The 12,500-nt window shown below is 37.8% G+C and overlaps 1 protein-coding gene across 1 annotated transcript in view; it reads left to right on the top strand.

Moving 5' to 3' along the window:
* LOC137992584 (leucine-rich repeat serine/threonine-protein kinase 1-like) overlaps positions 1–12,500 on the top strand; it is a 46,001-nt gene that overhangs the window by 3,179 nt on the left and 30,322 nt on the right. The window contains 9 exon segments of the mRNA XM_068837995.1: positions 1–93; positions 2,065–2,346; positions 5,552–5,867; positions 7,774–8,016; positions 9,146–9,372; positions 11,035–11,144; positions 11,629–11,732; positions 11,827–11,970; positions 12,484–12,500. The exon segment at positions 1–93 is cut by the window's left edge and continues 601 nt beyond it; the exon segment at positions 12,484–12,500 is cut by the window's right edge and continues 154 nt beyond it. Of these exon segments, the coding sequence (XP_068694096.1) occupies positions 1–93; positions 2,065–2,346; positions 5,552–5,867; positions 7,774–8,016; positions 9,146–9,372; positions 11,035–11,144; positions 11,629–11,732; positions 11,827–11,970; positions 12,484–12,500 (1,536 nt within the window).

Here is a 12,500-nt window from a genome sequence, read left to right on the forward strand (position 1 = left end):
CAGTGTTGTTAACTACCTGATAGAAAATGGTGCTGAAGTCACCCCATACATTGTAGAAAAATATTGGGAACTTGTAGGAGAGGCATTGATGAGGTAAGAATACCAGTCAAAGTCAACATACGTATTAATGTAGCTTGGCAATTAATGCATTCTCTACTTTCTCAAATCCCATAATACACCTCTTTTACCCTCTTTTACCCTCACTAAAGGATCACAGTCCTCTACTACCTTCTGGGTTTTGATTTGCCTGCTAAGAGCTTGCACTGCTTCGATCAAAGCATCATTATTTCTTTCCAAACGACTTGTATTTTGCGTAGCGTCCTTTTCTTCGCATGGCTGATTTCGTGCTGGAAGTTTAGAAATAATACCTCTTAGCTCTTTGATTTCATCCTTGAGTTTCTTAATTTTGTTGGAAAAGCTGCAAAGGGTTTGCGAACCAGTGCTTGTTTCCCTTTCCTTGATAGCAGCCATACTTGAGGTCAAAATTCCCCCATCTTCAACTTGCTCGTTATCAATGGCCGACACGCTTACTTGTTGTCCAGATTTAACTTCTTGTTGCCCAGAATTACATTTGATGATAATGCAGTGCTCAATTCAAGATTTTCAACACTTGTTTTGTCTCTAGATGATTTTCTGGTTTCCATAGGCATTGCCACGCTCTTTGCCAGCTAAATTTCGAGTCGATAGTAAAGCCAAAGTACTGTACACGTCCGCACCGAGAGCAACAATGTGAATACTACTGTGACCAGGCCTTTTCCCTTGTGCTGTATGTGGCTTGCTTTGTTACTATTATTTTATTGTCACCAAGTTGAACCAGAATAAGATGTTGAAAATCACACATTGAAGCAAGCTCCAACAATATTGTGCCCTCTACAAGGTCAGACCATGCCCAAAACTCTTTTTGAATACATCCACACGATTTTATTATCATGTGTTGCGAAGCAGGGCCAACAGTTTATACTGTGGTTAGAATAATGTACTTTACATGTATTTACGTGTAAGTGTGTAGTTGTCTAGCACTGCAAGGCTGCTGCCTAAGAAAATTTTAAAGGGGCCCTCAGAGCTAAACGCTGAGAACTTAGGAGCCCAACATATGAAGTGAAAGGTGTTGCTGTGAAAAATTAAGGCGCCCAGACCTATTCTTTGGGAGCCCCAGGCTATCGGGCTCCTGTTAGGCAACAGCCTTGCACTGGGGCACTAATTTGGGACAATTTACATAAAATCAATGAAAATCAAATCAAAAGTTGGTTTTTGAGGAGGGAGAAAATGAAAGTACCCAGTGAGAGAAAAACCTCTCGAAGCAGAGTAGAGAACTAACAAACTCAACCCATGTACGCTGTATCTGAGAAGAGTTGAAAATCTTTAGTTAGCATTTGAAGATGAAAATTGATACTAGATAAATAGTTTATTAAAATCGCTTCACAGCTCAAAGGCTGAATTGTGCCATAATATTATTTACAACTCAATGATATTATTTGCAAATTTCTTGAAAGAACTACTGTACATGTACGTCAAAATATGTGATATAAAATGTTGCAAACCCAATTAATAACTTAAAATATAACAATGAAAAGCATGTATATCAAAATATTTACAATTAAATTACATGTATTTGTTGAAAAAACCGTCTAGAGTCTTAATTTAAATTAAAAGGTGGCATATATTTTGCCATTACTACATGTAGCATAAAAGAGTTCTTCACCCTATTGGTACAAACATGTGGGACGTTATATAGGCGTGATTGTTTCTCAGACTACATGTATACCTAGGATTGTTTCGAGGTGGCAATAAATTGAAGAGCTTAATATGATTTTTGTCGGAAGTTATGGTATTGACAACTGCATGAAACTCGTTGGGGCTACATGTACAAGCAAACGAAATTCCGTGCTCCTTTTATTTGTCCAGATTAATTACAAAGGGAGCACTTTCTTGGTTATTGTAAGACCCTGAGTGTTGGTGCAGTAGAAGTTGAACCTGCATCTCCCGCTTGATCATGTACTGTGCCAATTTGTGGCTACATGTACATGAACATGTATGTTTTAATTATAATAATTATTTTGACAGGTACACCAAGGAAACTCAAAGTAAGAAAAAAGCACCTTTCACTTACGAAGCAGATCCATCTGTCACAACATTTTCTGCAGCATGGAATCAAAAAAACTTGTTTTCCTTACACAAAGCCTGGTTTGTCAATCTATCTGCACGGCTTGTAAGCGTTGATCTGTCAGATAATCACATAGAGGAATTACCTGAGGAACTGTTTAACACACTGCCTCTGTTAGAAGTTCTTGATGTGTCCAAAAACAAGCTGCTGTATTTGCCTGAAGTCACAAGTACATTTACCAGGTATTGTGCAGATTTGTAAGTTTTCTCTATGAGCTGAAGGCAAGAAATAATATTATGGATATTGTGTTGCCTTCTTTTTTAAGTATGCTGTACAGTAGCTAATTAGTACTGTGACATTTTCTACAAAAGTCATCTTGCATCTTCCCTTTAAGTTAGTAAACCATTAATAATTTAAAAGTGATATTTATGATTAGTTTCCAGTGCAAATCCTTAAGTTAAGTTGTGTCCTTAACACAACTTAACTTAAGGATTTGCAATAAAAGGCTATAAAAACAGGCTTGAATGGATATGTTGTAGTTTGAAATGTACTTTAGGTCAAAATGATTTCAAGCTAGGTCAAAATATTTTGAACTAAGTTATTTTGTTTTAACCTAGGTTATTATGAACTGTCTAAAAAAGGGTTTCCCTTTTTTTTGGGGATGTAATTTAAAAAAATGGGGCCTGGATTTTTAGGGGGAATAAAAAAGAAAGCACCTTTCCGTTCTTCGTCCACTTACCGTCTCTCCCTCTCCTTTCCCCTTACTGTCCTTGCTTACTACCAACGGACTGTGTCACTTATTACCTTGAACTTTCACAACATTCCATGCCGCTCCAAGGATTCGAACCCTCGCACCATAGGACATCTGAGATTACGTCTCCTCTGTATTAACCGCCAAGCGATCGAATCAGCAACTGAAAGCGTCCAGATGTTTTTTCTACCAATGAGTTTAAGCTATTTCCAAGCCTTCACGACAACTACCATTTCGCACATGCGTAAATGACATTTCAGTTCATACACAGTTAAAAGGCCGAAGATGGAACTTTGTGAAGAAGTTAAAGGGTCCATAGGCTAAATTTATCTGAAGAAGAATGAAAAAGAGTCTGAGTCTCCAGTGCAACGAAAGCAAAAATTGTTTGAAAGAGGTGGACTCTTGATTCTGAAGGACAAATAGTCAAATATTGTGCGAATTAAGTTTTGTTACGTCGCTATGCAAAATACACCTGGTCCAGGAACAAGACATCATTTCTAGTCATGATATAACAAACCGATTTTCGCCGCAAACACAGCGTTCCCACAGGGAAAAAGAGATGGTGGCACAGGCAAAGAGAACAACAAAAGATAACCTTTACAGTTTAATCAAAGAAAAGAATTCGTCTCCGAACCACTGGTGTCATCATCTTGGAGAAACCGCTTGTAAAAAACACATAACCATTCACAGAACAATTGGCAAAATGCCGTATGAAGTTGTTTTTGGAATCTCTCAGAGAAAAGAAATTAAAAAGCCACAAATGATTGGACAAGTCACAACTACATCACATGCAGAGCAGGAAAATGGTGAATAATTTGAAAAAGTGGCAGGATGAGCTTGACATTAAAGGAGAGCGGTGTCTGACACTTGCCAAATGCAGACCGCAGACTACAGACTAACCCTGAATCACAGTTATTGAAAGCTAACCGCTCAAAAATGGGTCCTGAGACTTAAATACTGTTTATCAGCACTGTTTGAAATGGGTTTTCAACTTAAATACTGCTTGGTCAGCGCTATTTGCAGGCAGCCAGCAGTCTATCTTTTGCCGTTATCATGCACCAGAAAGGGAAGAAGAAAAAGAAGAAGTTCGAACTTCAGGATTATGTGGCGCTGAAAATTAATAAAATGGAAAAGGAAACGCTCAAATCGGAGATCTTGAAGGGGACTGTCCCAAAATAATCACAAAATTTGGATTTATCACTACAAGCAGACTCAGCAAAATTGAAAAAAAGTAACAAATATTTTATTTCATAATTCAAAAGATATAACACTTACAAGAGCCTACAAAATGACTTCTAATCAATAGATTATTAAACCCTTTTCCTGACTTTTCAAAGTTTTGTTTTTACTTGCCTTTGATTAATACAAAATAATTCAAAGTAAGCAAAAGATAGAGGAAATAACTAAGCAATTTAAAAATCAACAATACATCATGTATGTGTTTCAGTTCTTCTATTCCTTGGACAATAATTCAATATTGTTGCCCTCTGCCATCCTAAGGAGATTCATCAATGAACAATTTCCTAAAAAGCTCTGAGAAAGAAAAGTACAATCGGTTATCATGCATTAATGCTAACCATTTAAAATCAGTGCCTAGACTTAACAACCATTGGGGTTTTATAAAATACTCATGAAAATCTAAGCTGCACTAAGTTCATCCCCTTTCCTCTAGGACCAATTTACTAACCAATATATTACATGTACTTACTATAATTTATGGGTTTTTGCTGATGTTTCCTACTATCAATTTCAACCTAGCTTAAAATAAAATGACCTAGGTTGAAGCAAAATGACCTAGTTTGGTTGCAAATTAACCTAAGGAACAAAATGACCTGCAACAGATATCAAACCTGTGAGTGTGATATTGCACTGCACATGCACTGTTCATGCCATCTGGTCAGCTTTGAGTTTGAGAGTATCCTGCAGTTCATCAAGAAGCAGGGAAGGTTCATTCTCTCACATTGTGGTTTTATCGTAAATTGTTTGAACCCAGGAGTCACATCATAATAAAGTAAAGTACGACCGTCCAGGTGAGCGTAGTCCTGAGAAGGACTGTTTGACAATCTGAGCAGAAGTCATCTTCAGAGTCAAGTGATTTATGTAACATCAGTAGATACTGTAAAAACTCTGGTCGAAGATGTCATTGGTCAACTTATTCATGATGTAATTGGTCGACTGTCAGTTGAGCCTATGTTAGATGCAATTGGCTAGTCAGTCAACATCATCTCGAACAGTCCTTCTCAGGACTACACTCACCCAGATGATTGTACTTCACTTAATTATGTTGGTGGTTTTACAGTAGTTGTATAATTAAACATGTACACTGTATACAGATCTGAGGCCAGATTTACGAAGCCCTCATACATGTAAGTTACGATTGTATCCTGAGTGAGTGAGTATTGTTTTCTGATAATAGCCTAACTATAAGGTATTGTGAGAAAACAATACTTAGGATACATCTTAACTTATGGGGGCCTCATGAATCTCACCCCTGGTCTCCGTTGATACCACTGTACAGTGGTAAACTTTTAGTTTTTTGTACTGAGACTATAGCACAACACTGTTCCTTTAAGGACTGTCAGACATGGCACTAATCCCACGTCTGTGACTTTTACTTTTGTACAATAATTTTTGCAGCTTAAAATTTAGTAAACTATTATAACTTCCTGTTGTCTTTATTTTTGGACTTTTAATAGGTTGCAGAAATTACGCGCATTTGATAATGAGATCACGTTTGTTCCTTCCTCTCTCTTACAAATCCCTACATTGAAAAAATTACATCTGGCACGGAACAAGATCACATCATTGTGTGGTGACCCTAACGATGTTGAAGACAGCACTCATGTGCCTGACAGTGAGACATGGGGTTGTACTGCCTTAAAAATCCTTAACTTGTCGTGTAACCAGCTGCAGCATTTACCTGGAGGGATTCAGGGAACTTCAAGCTTGACAAAGCTATTTCTTGACCACAACAAGTTGAAAGAATTTCCCATGCCATGGAAATCCCCCTTGGTAAGTTTTTAATCCTCCTGGTTGTTCAAATGGTGGATAATGCTATCCATCGGAGAAATCACTATCAATTGGATAGCGCAATTGGTTTCACTACATTTATGACTTACATTGTATCCACTGGATAGTGATTTATCAGGTGGATAGCGCTATCCAATCTTTGAACAACTGGGGCCTGGTAGGAATAAGTTATTATGCTCCACTGCTTTTTAATATAATTACAATTAATTTTATTATGATTATTACACTTGTTATATACATGTAGTTGTACTCAACAAAATATTGTGTTTCTGATTGGTCAATGACGAATGCATAAAAAATTAAATGGGTTACAAAAAGAAATAAGGAAGTTGCTGTGGAATCACAGCAATGGAGTTACAATTTTGTGGAGAAATATTACAACAACGTTAGAAATCTATGAACATGTTCGTGTTCGTGTGGTTCACGTTTTATGGTCACTTGGGATGTTTTGAAAGTTCTCAAATTGCACTTGCCCACAGCCTGTGCAATTTTGGGAACTTTCATAGCATCACCCATACCTATAAAATCACAAAATGCACTTGCGGTCATACAATTCCCTTTACATATTTGGCACTTATACTTTTATCCTCCCTAACTGATAGTCACACACCTGTACGCCTCAATCTGTTTTAGGTTACAAACACTATATTAAATTTTACATTTTCCCTGCTAGCAGAGGTCTTTTTTTCGCATTCACTCAGCTGATGAATGTGGGAAAAGAGACCTCTGCCATGGTTTGAAACTCACTTTGATCCAAACGCCGTCCACATCCACGGAAGGCACTGTTCAAAATGCATGCCTCATGAGACTGTTATGTTTGCTAACTGTGCCTTGAGCTCACTGTCTCTCACGCATTCCGCACAACATGTTAAGCCCTGGCCAAACAAGAGCGAGATTTGATGAGAGTTGATGAGAGCTGAAACTCTTGAGAGGTTGGCCAAACGAGAGCAAGAGATGGCGAGAGTTTGTTGAGAGTTTCATGCGCAAAAAAGAACCTACCCTTTCGGACATAAATATGGCAACTAGCCAGTCAGTATGTTCAGCTAGCCAGACCGGTGAAATGAATTTTGTGCCCAAACAAGCTTCTGTGTGTTTAGTTCTAAGTGCTTATGTTTTTCAGCTGTCGCTTCCTTATTGTGGTAGTCTTTGGAGGAAACATCCCAAAGGCAAAGTCTTGCCTCGTATAAGTCAATTAGTGCGAAAAGTTCCTCCTGACTCCACATTTTTTAAAAGCCTTGGCGTTGTCCTTCCTGAATTTGACACCTTATTATCTTTTCCTTTTTGCCTGAGCCTAAGCTTGATAAAAACAGTAGCTGCTGACTGTAAAGCTCTCGCTCAAACTCTCGTGTGCAGCCAAATGAGACAAAACTCTTGCCAACTGTGATGAAAAATTCTAGCAGGTTCAAATTCGATGAGAGCTCTCGAGAGTTGATGAGAGTAGCCGAGAGTGGATGAGAGTTCCTGGCCAAATGAGAGCAAGAGTTTCAACTCTCAACAACTTTTGCTCTCATTTGGCCAGGACTTTAAGTATCACATGAGTATTTGGTCGCAAAGTAACCTCCGTGCATGCTCAACACAATGACTTTCAACCCATAGCAGAGGTCTCTTTTGTCAGCTAGTGAACGAATAAGGAAAGAGACTTCTGCTTGTGGGCAAATTCAAATTTAGTTCTTAATATGTAATGCCCCAGGTAATGGTAATCAGGTGATGATAATACTAATTCACACCTTTCCCTGTTGCTTGTAGTTTTTTGTACTTGGTGAAGTTGTAATAACTAATAAAAATTATCTAGGGATGCATTACATTTTTCTGCAATAATTTGTCCTTGTGTATTGTTTTGTGCCTGAAAGTCTGCTATAGTACTGGTTTATCTCACTTACAATTTCAGCAAATACTTGATCTTTCCCACAACAAGTTCACTCACTTCTCTTGTAATGTTGATATGGTTTGGGCAACTTCCTTGAAGCGTTTAAACCTTGCCAATAACAATCTAGGCTCCATTTCATGGAGTGTGTGTCAACTAGCATGTCTTCAAGACCTTGATGTCAGTCACAACGCTCTCAAACACCTTCCAAAACCAGAGTTTTGGACCTCAACCACCATGCATAAGTTGAACCTTTCCTACAACAAGGTAAGAAATTGTGCATACAAAGAGAATTAACCACATCTACATGGAGGTCCACTAAAAACTGTCCCATTTAACCGTCTCTCTCCTAAGAATGACATTTATACATGTACATGTAGATTTTACCATGTCTAACACCAGATGATTTCACTCGTCATTGGGGGGCTGGGGGCAAAAGGGTTAATTTGACAACAGGATTAACAGTCTACTAACTAGGTTAATTAATTTGCAATTACACTATTAATTTTATGATCTTTAAAAAAACCACATGAAACCAGAATTGTTAGTTTTTACTCATGTGATCAACAACCATGTTTTTCAGTGAAAACAAAAGAAAACGTTTGCATACTAATATAGTTGAATTCCTGGAGAATTTTGTCGGGTCTCCAACATGGCCGCCATTTCTTTGTTTAGGGGCTCCAACATGGCAGCCGTGACGTCATGTGAAAACTGAGAATTAGCAACCTTGGGCATGATACAGACAGTGTACATATATACAGTGTAAGAGTGAGTTTGTACATGTATAAGGCTTGAGTTTTTTAGGAACTCTTAGGGTTTGTCACTGAAATCAAAAAACCTGTTTTGTGCCTAACATGTTGTTCAATTGATTAACCCTTCCCCACTTGAGAGCGACTTGCAGATTTTACTCTGGCTAACACCAGATGATTTTTAATGCTGATTGAGGGCAATTTAGGTGTAAATGGGTTAACTCCATCTACACATGTATAGTGTAGGTCCACTAAAAAAACAGCCCAGTTATACAAAATGTACCTGTACATAAAATGTACAGTGTACTGTGGCAGCATTAAAGATTTCTGAATCTATTTGCAAAATTTGCAACCATACAAAAAGTGATAGAACTGATTTCATGATTTAATGTTTGCAAGGTCATTATGATCTAAGGTATTGTGATGTGGTTTAATTTTCTTCCTGGTTCAAAATATTTTAAATCAGTTCAATTTTGATTTCCCTTTGTTTCAGATTATGATAATGAATATTATTTTAATAAACGAAAAAAATCAAAAGTGAACTGGTTTGAACCACAACACATACATTACTGTTAGACTATAATGACTTTGCAAACATGGTGACTGACTAATACATGTAGTTCTTTCCTTTGCCTTAATTTGTACAGCTCACCGCCAAACCTCTAGTTGATCCACAAGTTGCATCGCCCAAGCGATTTCCATTTTTCAAGCTTTCTGGTCAAGAAGAAACTCACAATGTGAAAACAGATTGTGAATTTCCCATTTCACTGTTTTCTCCAACACTGGAAACACTTCTTTTGAATGATAATAACCTACAGGTGGTCCCCGTCAGTGTGTGCGGACTAATGAGCCTCATTGAACTGGATTTGAGCAAGTGAGTAACGAATGTCAGGCCCAATATTACAATACATGCCATCATTATATGGCAAGCAATTCTCTGGCTAAGTGAAGCATTCTGATTGGCTGCTTTTTGGTCGGGATTTTACAGTAGGGACTGTTACCATGGGAACGGTCCGTTTCCATAAATTATTTTTTTTCTCTCCTGGGAAATTCAAGTTGAGTGAAATACAAAAAGTTTTTTAAGAAGTGGAATTTAATTTTTTCGTCACAACAGTACGATAATAGCAAGTGGAATTTAGTTTTACACGTAAAAGGTCACTGTTCAAAGTTCGCTGATGGAAGACGAAGATTACAAGCGTTCATGAAGTGGAGAAAAGTGTCCGGTTGCTCAAAGATAATAAACAACTTACTAACCTCACTTGCTCGGAACTGTACTGGGGAATAGTGGCTCAGTGTTGGCTCTTTGTCTGCCTTGTGCCAATGTTGCACAGTATGGCCCTCACACTTGGTTAGTAAGAGGTTATTATCCATGAGCATGCAAATAGCAAATGTAAATACATGCATCATAAAAAGTAAAGTGGCAACTGGGGAAAGGTGATACTGTAAGTTAAAAAGAGAACAAATTAAGTGGGAATCTTCCTTACTTGAGAAGTGAAAGGGAAAAAAAAAAAGAAACAACCATGTGTCAATTTACAATCTCTACACTACTGCGGTGACAATTATGGGCCATAAGGAAGAAGTAGTGGATGTGTGTCGAGGTGTCTATGTACGTTTTTGTGATATGTAGAAAAAAAACGAGGTCTATAGGCAAGTATAACAACGGAGAATGATTGCACCTGATTAAGACCTTCGTTATTAAGAAACTTGTACAAATAACGAATTTGTTTTTTTTAAAGCAGTACACATATAGATATATATATAATTATCCAGTTTAGTGTGCTGTTCAAGCCAACGAATGATGTCAGTACCAAAAGGATCGCATTGGATTCGCAGTCCAATCCGGCTCAGCAAATGATAAAAATTTGTTAAAAATTGACACTGAAAGTGGAACTTTTGATATTAAAACTGGTAAGAAATAAGAACTTTATGAAAAAGTCGTGAGACCGAAACGTTTTATAAAGTTCTTGTTTTCTACATGTTCGGTCTCCATTTTTAACAAATATACATACCCGGTAGGGTATGTGCCTTTTTAATCAATTATGGGAATTTGAGATGTCACAGAAATACGGAAATAACTACACTGTACCTTTAAGTCTTCTAAGGTCCTTTAAGTGCTCAAGTATTGGTCCAGCAGGGATTTTAACTTACAGTGCAACCTTCCAAGGAACACTTTATGCTGTTTGCTATACCTCTCGTGTTCCCTAAGGTTGCTCATCGCAGTTTCTGCTGAAGACAATAGATAGAATTAGCACCGCTCAAACGTGCGCTTTGCCAAAGTTCAAAGGAACATGTTTGGGTACGGCTTCCTCCTTTCCCGAAGAGAAAGATACCTTTGACGGCAAGTAAATTCTTATGCGTCTGTGACAAGCAACAACCCAATGTAAACGTGATAAACCTGGTGTAAACGTGATACTATCTAATAACTTCATTCAGGGACCGTACTTTGATTTGTTTTTGTAAGAAAACAAATTGTCATTTTTGCAAACTGCTTAACCTCTTTGTGTGATGATTAAGCTCGATCCTGGCCTTTTTTTAGCAATCTTGAGATACGAACTCTTCCTCCTGAACTGGGTAATCTACGGGAATGTTGGCAGCTCAGACTCAACAAGCTGAACCTTCCAGGACTTCCCAAACATGTCAGACCAGGTATGAAGCAATATCAGGAGTGCATGAGTAGACCTTGCCTGTCCCATACAAGCCCTATGAGTCAACCTCTGGGCCTATCTTTCTATTTTTAGAACACCATGAGTTCTTTGGCCCTGCACGCACTGTTTAAAATGGCCAAACAGAATAAAGTTATTGTCAAACGAAGACAAAGTTAGCAAAAACAATGTTAGCAAAATGTGCAAATTGATGTAAATGTGAGTCTCCTGCCGAAGAGATAGTTGTAAAAATAGAAAGATAAGCGCAAAAGTTGACTCAAGGATAAAGTGCATAGAGAGGCTCTTACTCATGGGCTCCAGGCAATAATTAATTCCAGAAAGTTAGTGTTTTGGTCACAGGAAAAACCAAACTCTATTTATAAAGAGAAATTATTATTATTATTATTATTATTATTATTATTATTATTATTATTATCATCATCATCATAATCTTTCTGTTATCATCTAACATCTTGCTTTTGTTTTAGGTGAAAACGGTGTTCGATCAAAGGACACAATGGCATATCTGAGAGCTACTCTCCGTAAGTCAGTTCCTTATTATCGAATGAAGCTCATGGTGGTTGGAATGCAGGTAAGACTGTAGAGTAGACTTAAACTACGTACAGGTCACTTTTTTGAACTTCCCTGTTGTATTTCCTTCATATGCCATTTTTTTACCTTTCCAGGGTCGAGGCAAGACAACATTATTAGCAGCACTAAGAGGTCAGAAGCTACCGCCAAACCTTTCTACTGTTGGCATTGTGATTGATGAATGGCAGGTACAGATTTCTTCCAGTTCCAGGTTCACATTACAGCGCTTCATATCTCAGGTAAGTTGAAACATCCGGCTTTTGAGTGCTTTGAAGTGTCATGCAACAATCACATGACAGTGGCTATAGATACAGGACTGTTCCCATAGGTCAGTTTCGCATTCTAACGGTTGGACTGAATCTAGCATGAAATGGAGGCTAATGCGGGCAAATTAACTTGCATTTGACAAGATTTGCCCGCATTAGCCTCCATTCCATGCTAGATCCAGTCCAGTTGTGAGAATTCGAAAATGGTATATTGGCCATACTCTATAATGATGATTTCTAAATTTCTCTTTAATATTTCCGGACTGCATTATTCCGAAAAAGAAATTAAATACTCTGAAATAACCCACTGAGATTTCGCTTCTCGCAGTAATTACTTAATTTCTGATCTGTTTGTTGTTGTTGTTGTTGTTGTTGTAACAAATGGGACAGCACTCAATTGAAATCGTTCTAATTAAGCCTATGATTCAATTTGAATCGCAGAGTTCAGCTCTCCTCAGGAGTTTATCTTGTTTACCTCCCCTTTAGAGTGATGCACCGATGAT

The sequence above is a fragment of the Montipora foliosa genome, chromosome 2, assembly GCF_036669935.1.
Source record: "Montipora foliosa isolate CH-2021 chromosome 2, ASM3666993v2, whole genome shotgun sequence".
NCBI classification, from domain to species: Eukaryota; Metazoa; Cnidaria; class Anthozoa; order Scleractinia; family Acroporidae; genus Montipora; species Montipora foliosa.